General features: G+C 52.4%; 1 protein-coding gene across 3 annotated transcripts in view; it reads left to right on the top strand.

Annotated features, from left to right (window-relative positions):
* Positions 1–3,121: 3,121 nt before the first annotated feature.
* The window catches only part of MEIS1 (Meis homeobox 1), a 137,619-nt gene continuing 127,047 nt past the window's right edge, over positions 3,122–13,693 (top strand). For all 3 annotated transcript variants that reach the window (XM_021716660.1, XM_008066223.2, XM_008066222.2), the window contains exons 1-6: positions 3,122–3,336; positions 5,186–5,412; positions 7,282–7,423; positions 7,956–8,006; positions 8,808–8,858; positions 10,277–10,423. In XM_021716660.1, coding sequence (XP_021572335.1) covers positions 3,325–3,336; positions 5,186–5,412; positions 7,282–7,423; positions 7,956–8,006; positions 8,808–8,858; positions 10,277–10,423 — 630 coding nt within the window. In that variant the 5' untranslated portion in view covers positions 3,122–3,324. The remainder of the gene's footprint in view (positions 3,337–5,185; positions 5,413–7,281; positions 7,424–7,955; positions 8,007–8,807; positions 8,859–10,276; positions 10,424–13,693) is intronic.

Raw genomic sequence — 13,693 nt, 5'->3', positions numbered from 1 at the left:
TGGGGTGGGGGGAGGTGGCTTCAGGCATGGGCACAAAGGTGCTGGTCATTCACCTGACACACACACACGTTCCCCGGCTTTTACTCAAGGGCCTGTCTTAACCTCTCAAGTGATGTATCAGGGCGTTTGTCCCAGAAAACGCTACACACGTCTACGGTGGAGCAAAGTAAAAGATCCTAAAACTTGAGTGTCGCAAACAAAAAGAGAGAGACAGGAGGGAGAGACGGGAGTGACAGAGACAGAGAGAAAGGCAGGCACAGGATAAAGGGATTCTGGGTGTGTTTGTTTGTTTGCTTTTAATGCTCGGAGCTCCTTCAAGGCAAAGCGCCTCTGAAGATCTGAGGTGAAAGTGTCAGTGCTTCGGGCACGTGGGGCGAGTACGGGGCGAGGGGAGGGTGATGCGCAGGAGACTGGGAAGTCCCGTCTGCACGGCTTTATGGAAACGAAACGCTCACTGTAGGGCCACCGACCCGGCATGGACTCGTGAGGCGTGCCGAGAGACGCAGAGATGTCGCCGGGGGAGGCTGCGGACGCTCGGTGGAGCCTGACGCCAGGTCTGCGTTCTGATGCTCGCCGGCATCCTCGGCCCCTCCGATGCGCCCTCTACCCAAGCTGAGTCCCACCTCGCAGACGGATGCTAATTCTCTTTGACTTCGCGCTTAGCCGTTGGCTTCAATACATGTTAGAGCCCCTCACCTTTTCTCAACAATCTCCGGGGGGAAGGGATCCCCCTAATCTTTCTCAAAGCTCTTCCCCTCCTCCCACCCCTCTGGGGCGAGGGTTCGGCCCGCAGCTGGCGGGGCGGGGGGGTGGGGGTGGGGTGGGCGTGGGGGCGCCGGGAGCTCGGGCCGGCGGCTTTGAGGGAATCAGCCTTTTGGCCACCTTCAGGGCGGGAATAGGAACTGGCAGTTTGCATTCCCGGCAGATCGAAGCTCCCTGCTGATCGATTATTTGATAATTGATTTTCCCCGCAGCCAATGCGCGACCGCCTGGACGGGGGCGCCTCCTGATTGGCCGAGCCCTCCTTCTCGGCTGCCTACCGAGATTTGGGTGAGCTCATTTTCCAGCCGACCGCAGGGGGAGTTTTCGGCGAGGTTTCAGCTGGAGGGAGGGGGAAAAATCCTCTCCGAGCCGAGCGAGCTGCGAGCCCTGCTTGGGGATGTAAGGCTTCCAGCCGCTCGTAGAGCGGCAGCGACCAAGCCGCCTCGGCAGACCGAGGGCGGAAAAATAAGTTCGAAAATAACACCACTAAATATATTCCCAAAGCACAAGCTTAGAGTGGGAGAATAAAAGGAAGGGGGGGTGGGGGGGGGGGGGGACGTAAAGCCCAGAGAATAGATATTAAAGTTGAAACCACTGGCTGGTCGGAGCCTCCGAGCTGTGGCTACGGGCAGCTTTTGTCTGAAATCTCAGCTCCCGAAGTGGATTTCTTGTTCTCTGTTGCTGCGAGTTTTCGCCGAGCCGGGTTGGGGACGCAAAAGCGGAGTGCGGGGAAGGATGTCTGGGGTGGAGAGGGCAGGGCGTCGCTGGAGAAAGAGCTGGGGGCGCGGGGCCCCTCCGGGCCCGAGCGAGGCCGAGGCCGGAGCCCCTCTGCGCCTCGAAGACAAAGGCAGCCAGGGCTGCCGCCCGAGCCCGGCGCCCCGGCCCCGTTGCGCCGCGCCCTGGGCGCACGGCCGCCTCGCCCCGAGCGGGTCGGAGAAGGAGCTTCCCTGCCCGCGGCTCCCCGGCCCCGGCTCCGCCCGCGAGGTCTGGGCTGCGGCGAGCCCGCGTCGGGTTTCGCTTTCCGGAGATCATAAATAGCTCGGTGTTTGTAAACAGGCGCTGGGGGCACATTCCCGGCGCTCAGCTCATTGTTCCCTCCCTTCCTCTCTCACTTCGCGCAGGGCGCCGAGCTGGGGCCGGGGGCCGCCGGGGCTAGGAGGTGGGGGCGTCCAAACCCAAAGTGACAAAATGCAAGCATTTCCTTTCCTCCGGCCGGGCGTCCTCCTCTGACAGCAGAAAACCTCTAAGCGGGGTCTGCAGGAAGCCCGAGCCACCTCCACCCCACGTTCTCAGGACTCCTCAGGAGAGCCTTCTCCGGCCCCGCTCCTGCTCCTCCTCCTCGCTCTCGGTTTGACTTTTCTCCTTGGAGTGTTTAGTTCTGAGAATTCAGCTCTTTGCGCATCACCCCCTGCCCCGAGAAATACTGGCAGACCCTAATAATTTCGAGGAAAGTCATGAAGTCTATGCGCGGAGCCCTGTGCAAAATAACTCTCGCGGCTGCTCGCCCGGCGTGTATTTCCAATTTATTTCAAGAGAGTCGGCTTTGGGGAGACACTCTGGAGGGGGAGGACGAGAAGAGAATACGGAAAATAAAGCCCGCGGCCCGGGCTGCCGCCCGCGTTTGTGTGCGTGTGCTGTGGTGTGTGGCGTCTGCGCCTGGGCGTGCGATTTCATGGAGCGCCTCTCTGCCTCTCCAGCGCGGCCAGAGCTCGCCTCGCGCACCCACCCCTGCCGAGGAGCCTACTTGCTGCAGCCCAATGCATTGTGTAAGACGCGACCTGTTATGGCCACCACTACTTCCGGGTTCTAGCATTCTGGTCGGAATCCACCTCTCCGCCTGTGCAACACACACTTTACACACGCACGGGGACTGCAAGCGGGCAGCATCGTTCGTGGCTCCTTTAAGACAAACTCAGACAGACATTTTTTTTTTTTAACCCTCCTTCCCTAATCTCCCTCCAGTGCAGCAGTTGCAAAGAGGGAGAGAGAGAGAGGGAGGGAGGGAGAGAAAGAGAAAGAGAGAGAGCGAGCGCAAGAGAAGAGAGAAACTGATTAGGAATTAGGACTGATTCAAGGGAAGCGAGCGCTAGGGCTTTGTGCATTTGAATATTAACATTTGAGGTGTTCTGACCAGAAGAAGACAGAGCGGATGATCATTCATTCACCACGTTGACAACCTCGCCTGTGATTGACAGCTGGAGTGGCAGAAAGCCATGAGATTTGGTAGTTGGGTCTGAGGGGCGCTCCTTTTTTTTTTTTTTAAACTGATTTTTTGGGGAAAGAAGATCTGCTTTTTTTTTTTTTTTTTTTTTTTTTTTTTCTTCCTTTGCTCCCGCTGCTGTCTTGGAAACGGAGCGCTTTTATGCTCAGTGACTCGGGCGCTTTGCTTCAGGTCCCGTAGACCGAAGATCTGGGACCAGTGGCTCACGTTGCTGGAGACGTTAAGGGATTTTTCGTCGTGTTTTCTTTTTTTCCGGGGGAGTTTGCATATTTGTTTCTTTTCACACTGGCCTTAAAGAGGATATATTAGAAGCTGAAGTAGGAAGGGAGCCAGAGAGGCCGATGGCGCAAAGGGTACGTATTAAAAAACAATTGTGGAACTCAAATGTGAGATTAAATTGAAACGTGGCTGAAAGACACTGCTAAAAAGTTTCTTTTTTTCTCTCTCTTTTTAAATAAGGCTCCTAAAGCCGTGGCCTAAAGCAAGAGGCTTTCTTTATTCAATGCGTTTGTAGACTTATGTATGTTACTTAGAGTTGTTAATTCGAGTAATCAAGTTTTCTATAGATTCCTAACCAGCAACTATATAAATAAAAATACAAGCTTGAGTAATCTGTCCATCTGTTTTATAAAAAATAAAGCTGGTTATCTAATGCTATCATTTAAACATTAAGAGATCAGAAGTTTAAAGTTATGTTTAAGCTGAGATACGCAGCTGAAAACTTCTGGTGTTACTGATTATGCTCATGTTTAATATCACTAGAAACATTTAGCTTCTTTAAGCAACTAACTTTGTCATAGAACAGCGAGTTTTTTAGTTGGAAAACATTCATCTTCTTATAGTAATTTTAATTGTATGGATTTTTATGTAGGGTAATATTTGCAAGTTTTTCTTCGATAAGCCCTGTGCTAATTGGATACTAAGCACACAGCTACTCACTTTAAAAATGCAATACTAATTTCCCCAATATTCCTATTTGAATGGAAATGCAGTGAGAGTAAAGTGAGACAATGACAACCCAACTGAGGTAGTTTCTTAAAAGAAAGGGGGTCTACAGAAAGCCTTCCTTGCATAATTTGTGTCCTGGCCCTCAAAGCCCTGTTTGCAAAAGAAAGTTACTAGGCTGACACATTTTTCTTTACTCCTTTGGTTCAGGCAAATGTCAGGGTTCTTCCAAACTCTTTTCACACCTCTGGCTTTAAGGAGATGAAAGTGGCAATTCCTCTTTTCTTTGAAAATCATTTTACTCTCTCGGCGCCTCCAAATCTTGGGAAAAGAACTTGCCTGGAATGAACCAATTAGAAAAACCTAAATAGCTGAATTTCACACAAAAAAATTAATGACAATCAATATGAAAGTAGTTTTTTTTTTTTCTGGAAGAGGAAGAGGGGGAGTCTGTCTGTACATTTGTTTTTGAATTTGCTTTAAACCTGGTGAGTAACATTTGGCTCCTTGACTTCTAGTCTAGGGAGAAAGTTCATAAGAGTAAAAACAAAAACAAAAAAGAATATTAACTGCTTCAACTATAGGTTTTCTTTAATTTCGGGGTGAAATTGCCCAATTCTAAATTCAGCTCTGCTATTCAGGAAAAGCTACCCTTTATTGAGTCTCACTTATAAGGAGGCCGGTTGGTTTTGTATAATTGAGCAGTTTGGGAAAGCAAAAGAAATGCAGTGTCTTGTAGGACTGCCTAAATCCAGCCGGCAGGGACATAAAATGAGAAGCCTGTCTGAATTCACGTGCTTGGCGTAGCTCTTCCCATTGTAACTTTTTTTTTTTTAATTCCCCCTGATGTGAAGGGGCTATGAAACCAGGCGGGTTTGCTGCACTGTCCTGGCTCGGTTTATTATGGTGATTTTGAATTTCCTCCTCCAGAGACATGCACATTTTACCCTCCACCCTCAGGAGAAGGCTTCCTTTTCTCTCCTTCTTTCGTCTTCCTTGCCAAAGGATCCTGCATTTTTGAACTAGTTGATAGGGGCACGAGTTAGGGCAAGATCATTCATCCCAGGCGAGTCGAACTGAGAATCTTAGAATTTTGACTTTAAAAATGATTGGGGAATAAGAAATCTCAACTTTAGCCATGCAAGGCCACCGAATTCCGAGTGCAAGGATCCGGAGGACTGACCTTAGATAAGCTGGGCGCCTTGCCTCTCCCGCCTGGCCTTCTGAACCTTCTTTTTTCTCCTGTTTGTCATGCAGTACGACGATCTACCCCATTACGGGGGCATGGACGGAGTAGGCATCCCCTCCACGATGTACGGGGACCCGCATGCTGCCCGGTCCATGCAGCCGGTCCACCACCTGAACCACGGGCCTCCTCTGCACTCTCATCAGTACCCGCACACAGCTCACACCAACGCCATGGCCCCCAGCATGGGCTCCTCTGTCAATGACGCTTTAAAGAGAGATAAAGATGCCATTTATGGGTAGGTACGGCGGGCCGCAGGTTGAGTCGTTGAGAGGGGGCGCTTCCCCCGTGTTCCCTGTGCCCTTGGTGAAGAGGAAAGTCAGAGTTCTCTGGATTAGAGGCACACATTGGGTGACTTTCCATTCGCACTGCACAGGGAGCTTGGGGAGGTGGCCTGCCCTCCCTGGCGCCCCGAGTCAGCACACAGGCTCCGTTCGCGCCCCACTGCCCCGCGGCGGTGTCGGCGGAGGGGGTCCCAGTCCCGGAGAAGTTGCCTGAAGGTCCCTGGTCCCCTCTCAGCCTCGCGCTCGGCGGGTTGGAGTCCCTGCTCGCTCGATTTCGCCCGGAGAGCGTGAGGGGTTTCTCGGTGTAGGCGCCTTTGTGTTGGAACGAAACTTTTAGTTTAAGGGAAAATCTTTTAAGCCACTAATTGTTCTGACTTGCTAAGTTTACTCAGCAACCGTATGCTGGCTCTGCGGCTGCACAATAAAACCAAGCGAGGACAGTTGCGGGTCAGGCAAGGGGGAACATGTTTTGCATTTAGGGAGTCTGGCCACTGGAGTCAAGGAGAGGGGCTCGCTCTGAATTGCTACACGCCTTAAGAAACTTCTAGACGTTTTAGCACTTTGTGTTCAAAGATGAAACCTGCAAGATTTAGAAAGAAGTAATTCGGGGTGCTGTCTGCCAGAGGGTGTTTTCTGGCGACAGTTTACACCGAGTCCTCCTCGGCCACTCGGTTCGACCCTGGAGGAGTCAAATCTTTTGCAAGTCACTTGTGCCTACTGTGTGCTGATGAGCTGGGGGACGTCTTTTTACTTTGCAACAACTTTTAAATTTTATTTATTTCTTAAAAAAAAAAATCAGCCAACACTAAGCTTCCCTGGCTGGAGGAAAAGAAAAAAAAAAAAAGCCCACAATCTCTCTGCTTTATTTTCTGGTCCCTTGTGCGATAAGGTTGTTTAAATCTCCGCGTTCTCTGCAAATGGTTTAGGCTCCGGAACAGAACATTTGGGGAAGCTTTGAAAAGGACCCCAAACTGTTAAATTCCCAGCTGGGCTGTGAGAGCTAATAAAAGACTTGAGACACCTCCTTGGGCATTAGAAGAAGCAATTTTTTTTTTTTTTTTATGGGCTAAGACAAGCGACATCTAGGCCCCTCGCACTGCTGGCTGCCTCGCCACTGCGCAGAGACAAAATGAAAGGCTTCACCGCAGGGATATTTGAAGGAACCTTCTTTGGGGGGCGACTGGGGCCCTCCGCGAAGGGAGGGGAGAGTGCAGGGAGCCGAGGAGGGGCCTTCCCGCCGTCCCAAGGCCTCGGGCTTGTGCTCGGTGGGTGCAGCCCGGGGACGCTTGGTCTCGCAGCCGTGGAGGTCCTTTCCCCAAGTTAGCGGACCGCCTGCCACCGGGACCCCCCCGAGCCCGGGCTTTGCGCGGCCGCCTTGGCAGAACCCGCGGGAACCGGCTTTCCCGGCGCCCGCGCCCAGCGCCCAGCGCCCAGCGCCCAGCGCCCTTCTCCTCCGCCGGGTCCTGAGTGTGCAGTGGAGGCACCAGGGCTGGCCGGGTGGGAAACTTAATTCAAGATGGCTGCTGGAACCGCTTGGGTTTCTTATTCGTGGCAAATGTTGCCAATTTCTCTGGCCAGATACACTAAAGCGATCCTCAGATACCGTGCGTGGCTCAGGGCCTCCGACTTCAGGGCTCTAGGAGGAAGGGGAGGTGAGCCGGCACCTGGTGGGGGAGGGAGGAGGAGGAAGACAAAAAGTGGATGACCAAATCCGAGAGGGGGTCTGTGCCTCTGGCTCCTCCGGCTGTTTTTCTGGGGCACCTTTTTTTCACTGACTGGGGACTAACCACTGTGTTGTTTGTGACTGTTGTATTTTCTTGCAGACACCCCCTCTTCCCTCTCTTAGCACTGATTTTTGAGAAATGTGAATTAGCTACTTGTACCCCCCGCGAGCCGGGGGTGGCGGGCGGGGACGTCTGCTCGTCAGAGTCATTCAATGAAGATATAGCCGTGTTCGCCAAACAGGTCAGCAAAATAAATGTTAAAAAAGTCAAACAGAGACAGAAAAGAACCCCCACCCCCCCAACACGCACACCCAGCACGTTTTCAAGAGTAGCCAGCGAATAGTCCACCCTGAGCCATGCGTGTGAGTCCAGCCTCAGGTTCTCTTCCTCTGCGAGTGTCTGCAGATAACTTAAAACCACCCGTGGTCAGACCCACTCACCCTCCGAGAGCTAACGCGGAAAGCCCCCTCTGTAAAATAAAATCGAGAACGCCGCACGTTGTGGCTGCTTTGGACTTGGCGAGCTGAGCAGCGTCCCGAGAAGCGTAGTTGCTGGTCGAAGTCAGACTGGGCTCTGGGCTTGTTTTCAGCTTATTTAATCCACGCTGAAGTGTTTCTGCGCGGGACGAACTCGGTGTCACCCAGTCCCTCCCGGAGGTCACATCCTGCCCCCGACAGTGTAATGAGGCAAGAAACTAGGAAGGCGACCAGATTTCAAACTTTTCTTTCTTTCTTCCCCCTTCCCTCTCCCCTCTCCTTCCCACTTGGATTTAGATCCGCGCAGAAAAACCTCTATTTTCTTCTAATCCAGAACTGGATAACTTGGTAAGAGCGGCCCCCTCCCCTCCTCCCCCCACTGCGGCCCCCACCCCCGACCTCAGCTCCCTCAGCTTCGCCATGGGGTCCCTGAGGGTTCCAGGCCGGTCTCCCCGCGCCTGCCAGTTGGCTGCAGAGGCTTCCGTCCACGGACAAGTGGGCCAGGACGAGGTCCCGGGGAGACGAACCCGTCTCCAGAGGGGCCAGGCGCGCTGGCGCGGGGAAACGCCAGCTTTTGTTTTTTATGACAGCCGGGCTGCGCAGCTCTAATCAGCGCGGGGATTTATCTCCGGGTCTGTCAGCGTGTGTGCTTCAACTTCGTGGACTTCCCAGCCCTCCGAGGCCCGTCCCGTGGGCGGTGACCGGGCCAGGGCCCCCACAGCACCGGCTCAGCCCGAAAGGGGTGCGCAAGGCGGCAGGGACTTTGCAGCGCGACAGAGCCCCGGTTGGAGGGCTGTCTGGAATATTTTCCGCCCACTCTTTCCGAGGAAACACCTAGTCCAGCGCTGTGGCTCTTCGGGGGCAGGGGTGGGGCCGGGGGGATTGAGAAAGGGGAGATCCATGGGGGAGGAGAGTGTTTATGAGCCCCACTTAGATGTTTTGTTGTTGCTTTTGCTATTTTTTTCCTCCTTAAGAAATATAAACCTCTAGATGGTACCCAGTCGCTGCTATTAAGTTTTAGTGTTATTGCCATAAATCAAAATAACTCTGTTTACTGGTAGGAGCGGGTGGGCTGGGGATGCTGGGGCTGTGGCAGCCAGTTTTCTGCAAACCAGGAACGGTGTGCTCACCCTTTTTGTATCTTTGCAGATGATTCAAGCCATACAAGTATTAAGGTTTCATCTGTTGGAATTAGAGAAGGTAATTTCTCTAACCTCTTTCTCTTTTCCTTCCCCCCTCGCCCCCAAACACACAGTCAGGGGGGCGCAGAATGGCCGAAGTTCAGGCTTCTGAGACATTTGCATAAATGTCTTTCTTTCTGGTAATTAGTGTCAAGGCCAATCTTAGCGTCCATTTCTCTTCACAGTTTAATTACAATTTCAGTCACTAAAACCGGGATCACAAACACCCCAGCCTTGTGTTCTTTCTTAATACCTTGCTGGCTTTGTGTAAATAGTTGCGTTTCTGCACACCCTCCTTGGTGTTTGGAACGCTGTGGTGCCGTTTGCTTCACAGGTTCATACCTCCGTGGTCCCTTTTCTTCTTCCCCCCTCCTTTGCTACCTCTGAGGGGAGGAAAAAGTTTTACTGAGTTTGAGTGAGTTTCTGGAAGACAGTCTGAGAGCAGCAGCAGGTCAGACACAGAGGAGAGGCGGAGGGGGAGGAGGAGGAGCAGCAAGGAGTCTGGAGAAGGCGGAGGGGGAGGCACGTTAAACGTTGTGCAGAGACAAAGCAGAGTTGATAGTTGTGTCCACTTCTTGAGGCTGTGGATCCTGCACACACCCCACCTTCACACTCAAGGAAGGGTGTGGGATAACATGATTTTGCTGGCTGTTCTATAAATCTCAGCAATAAAACCTTAATGTATTGTAATTCAAACTAACATTAAATTGCAAGCACACTGGGGTTTCTTGTGAATTTTTGCATGTCAGTGATGCCTGGGGCCTGCAAGAGACCTCTACACTTGTACCTAAATATTTTGAGGCATTCTTTCCCCTTTTATAAAAAAAAAAAAAGTCAATTTGATACATGTTTGTGGCTGTAGGTTTTTTATATCATGAGCACTGGCAACTTGATTTCCTCCTTTTTTTTTTTTTAAGGAAGTATCCTAAAATATACTTCTTAGTGATAGAAACCCTAATTGCAAATGTTATGGGAACTTGGGTTGTCAGGCACATATCCTATGCCACCACAGTACAAGTGCTTTTACACACACACACACACATGCACCCAAACACACATATATTTCCTTAGACACGTTGGGAAAGGATTTATGATAAAGTCACTGGATGAAATTAAATAGTTTACCTTAAATGTCACCCACGCGGGTCACCTCTCTAATGGCCACAGCCCCAGGAGCAGATGAATTTAACACGGGTGTTGAATATGTTGTAGCCTGTGAATCATCTTGTCACTGTCAATTTTCTGGGATATCTCTATTTTGCAAGAAAAGAAAGTTATTCCTAATTCTGGATGCGTCTGGGGGTCTCTGGAGGACAATTGCCCTGTGTTTTCCCTATTTCGAAGTTTGGATCTCACAAGGGGGGTGGACTGCGCGTGTCAATGTCATTTATGCACTCCTGATTATATTTCCATCTTTTTATTTCTGTCATAATGTAGGTACACGAATTATGTGACAATTTCTGCCACCGGTATATTAGCTGTTTGAAAGGGAAAATGCCTATTGATTTGGTGATAGACGACAGAGAAGGAGGATCAAAATCAGACAGTGAAGATATAACAAGATCAGCAAATCTAACCGACCAGGTATGTGCTTTTCAGTTTCAACATCCCTGGGAAAAAAAAAATCTGTATGCATATTGGTAGCTGGGTCACTATCACTTCCTTTTATTATTTGCATATGATTAAGTCCCTTTTAGATACATTTCCATCGAAATGAAAATTTTTGAATAATGTGGCTATTATTGCTTCATTAAGGCTGGCTCTGGGATTCGACCTGGAGAGATGAGCTTGTAAAAGCTTTGCTAGCAAACTTGACCTGTTTCTTGTCGCTTTTAATTTTTGTCTTTATTTTATTTACCCTCTGTAATAATGGGAGTGTTAACTGCCAGTGACTGCCTCTGATTGTAGGGCTTTGTTCTGGAGCATTTTTTTCCCCCTTCTATCTCCAAGAAAAGAAAAGTGTAGGGTCTGCTTATTTCTTATTTTATTAGGAATAAATCCAAGATAGGTGGTCTAAGAGGGACAGTGAGGGTTTGAAATCTAGCAAATGCTGGCTATTTTCTCCCTGTCTATACGGTTCATTAGTCTGTCTTGTCAGTTTTCCTCGGCCGAACGCTTCTAGACCTCACTGAACATTGCTTTGTGTGGTGTTCGCTGCAAGCTCGCCCATTTTATTGTACTTAACAGAAAAAATAAGACCAGGCCGAGGTTACAAAAACAGATAAATGTGGACTTTTCGCCTCCTCCTTTCCACTCATCCTCCAGCGGGTCCGTGCTCTGGGCCCTCTGCACGGGTAGCTTCTGGACGTGTCAGCGTCAGGGCACCCGCGGCTCTTCAGTGTGGAGGGTGGGCGGCCTTCCGCCGCCTCCGCTCCCAACCGAGGGCCTCTGCTCGCTGCGCCCCCTGCTCCCGCGTCCTCGCTCCAGGCCCTTCGCCCCCTGCGCCCGCGTCCCTCCCGCCAGGCCCTTCTTCCGACGCGTTCCTAAGTGGGGACCACTTTCATGTGGAGTTGCTGCGGGGATTTCTCTCTCGCTCGCTCACCCCAACGCCACCGTTTGCGCCCAGGCTCGGTCTCTCCCCTGTCACTGTGTCTCTGGATTGGTCCCAGGGAGTTGCACAAAACGCCATGGAAGCGGGAACGTGAGGAGTGGGTGAGGCCAAGCAGGGCTCAGGACGATTCTGTTGCGAATTGTTGCAACGCGTCTGGAGACCCGGGTAGCAGGCCTCCTCTGCATCCTGCACCCTCCCCCAAGATATAAGTGAGGGCCCGTGTTGTTTCTCATTCTGACTTGGCACGTGAGTCCCGGCTGGGGGGAAGAGATCAGCCTGCCTTTGTTAGCCAGAGGCCTGCCACTCCGACAGTGTTCCTCCGCAAGCCCTGCCTCGGTGGCCAGGGCTGAGTCTCGTCTAGTCCTTGCGGGAATACCTGACACCTCGTTCTTGGTGTCGTCGCAGGGTTTTCTCCTCTCAAATGCATTCTCAGCTGGAATTTCTCCTTGCCACACGGGCTGCCCATGAGGTCTGAGGGGCAGGCAGAGCAGAACTTTAAAAGTGCCGACACGCCGAGTCCTCGCCATGACTTGGCGAGTTGGAAACTTTCGGCAGTGTAGACGAGTGCGCAGGACCCGCAGCAGACGCAATCTGGACGCGGCCCGGCGGAGGTGGGAAAACGGCTCCCAGCTCGGGCCCCGCGGGCTGGCGGCCTCACGCCTGGCTCGGCCCGCCAGTCCTCGTCCGAGAGCTGTGAGGGCAGACTCCGCCGAGGAACCCTCGGGTAGCTGCTGTTGAATAAAAATTGTAATCCAACAAGCCTAACTAGAAAATGGGATTCTAAAAGCTCCGGAGTGCTGGGTACATAAAGCTATTTGAGCAAATTACAAGAATCGCTCAGGGGCATGAATGAAATCAACACTTTAATTGCCTCCAAAATGAAGATTTATACCCCATTTTCTCAAGGAATCATTATTTTATTAAAGTCAAAGATAAAAGACCAAAGTTACGGGGTTTTTTTTCTGGCAGGAGGGAGGAGAGGGGATGAAAAAGTGATAGAATATCATTACGTGCCCCCTACTCCCTTTCGTAAACTTTTGTTCCCCAATTGCCTTCATCTGAGATATGAAAAGATTGGTATGCAATTATGTTGGGGGGAAATTCGCATTTCATTCTCTTCCTCCCCTCAAGTGAGAATCGTACGTCTGGTCCCCGTCGTGTGAGAGCGGGCTTCGCAGCTCTGGCCGAGCTCGTGGCGCTGCTGGCCTCTGCGTGTGGGCTCGCGGTGTGACCCCTCGGGTTCACCCAGTCTCTCTCTTGGTCGGAGGGCAGCAGACCCAAGTTTTTTCTAATTGTCCGGTTCCTGTGAGCCGGAGCAAGTGTGCCTCTGTCGGGTTTGGAGAGGGGGTCGCGGGGCGCACGCGGTACAGTGCCTGGGATGCCGGCTGGGAATTCAGGGGCGAAGCACCAGGGCGCCCTTTGGGTGCCACTTCTCCTTACTGGAACCTGCCGGCCTGTCCCCGGAGGCGCTGGACCCCGGGGTGGCGCCTGGGAGCCGGGCCCGACAGGAGGGCCTCTCCACCTGTCTGCGAAGGCGGCCCAGCCAGTTGGCGCCTCCGCAGAGGTGCGCTCCGGGACTGGACGCTTCTGGTGCGGTGCGAGCGCTGGGCCTCGTTAGCTCATTAACCCCTCTGTCTCTAGGGCCTGCTGGCGGCACGGTTTATTTTATTTTACTTTTTTTCTTTCGGAGGGCGCGAAGGCTGCCACCCGCGCAGGGACCTGGGATCGACGACTTTGATATTAGGCGGTTTCCCGTAGGGCTAAGTCGGAGGAAATCCACTTGGCCTTTTGGTTTTGTTGGTTTGGTCCTCTCTCTTTCTTTTCTTTTCTTTCCCGCCCCCCCCTTTCATTCTCCCCCCCCCTTCTTTCTCCCCCTCCTCTTTAAAAAATTCAGTAGAGGCTGTAATCCCGTTCTCCCCCACGAGCAGGTTTCTCCCCATTGCCAGTCTTGGGGGCCGCCTGGAGGTCCCTGCCCGAGAGCCACCTCTGGCGGGCCCAGGTCTCCTGGGCGCCCTCTTCCGACCGCCGCGCTCTCGGCTCGGCTTTGACGCTCCCGATGCCCCGGGGCTGGGGACAACGAGGGGCGCCGGGGGCTTCCCGGCCTCTGCGGGTGGCGAGGTCCAGGCTGCGGCCCCAGGGAAGACCGAGAGAGACACCACGGTGCTAGGCGTCGAGGCGAGGGATCAGACCTGGTTGCTGGCTGTGAAGGATTCGAGTTTGAGGGGAAGGTGGCGCTTGTTTGAGGGAGTCATGGTGATTTGGGGGCGCCACTAGGGGTTGGTGAGGCGGGAAGAGCCTGGCCA

The sequence above is a fragment of the Carlito syrichta genome, unplaced genomic scaffold, assembly GCF_000164805.1.
Source record: "Carlito syrichta isolate Samal-C Ts95f unplaced genomic scaffold, Tarsius_syrichta-2.0.1 Scaffold308858, whole genome shotgun sequence".
Taxonomy (NCBI): domain Eukaryota; kingdom Metazoa; phylum Chordata; class Mammalia; order Primates; family Tarsiidae; genus Carlito; species Carlito syrichta.
This window is presented reverse-complemented; position numbering and strand designations above follow the sequence as displayed.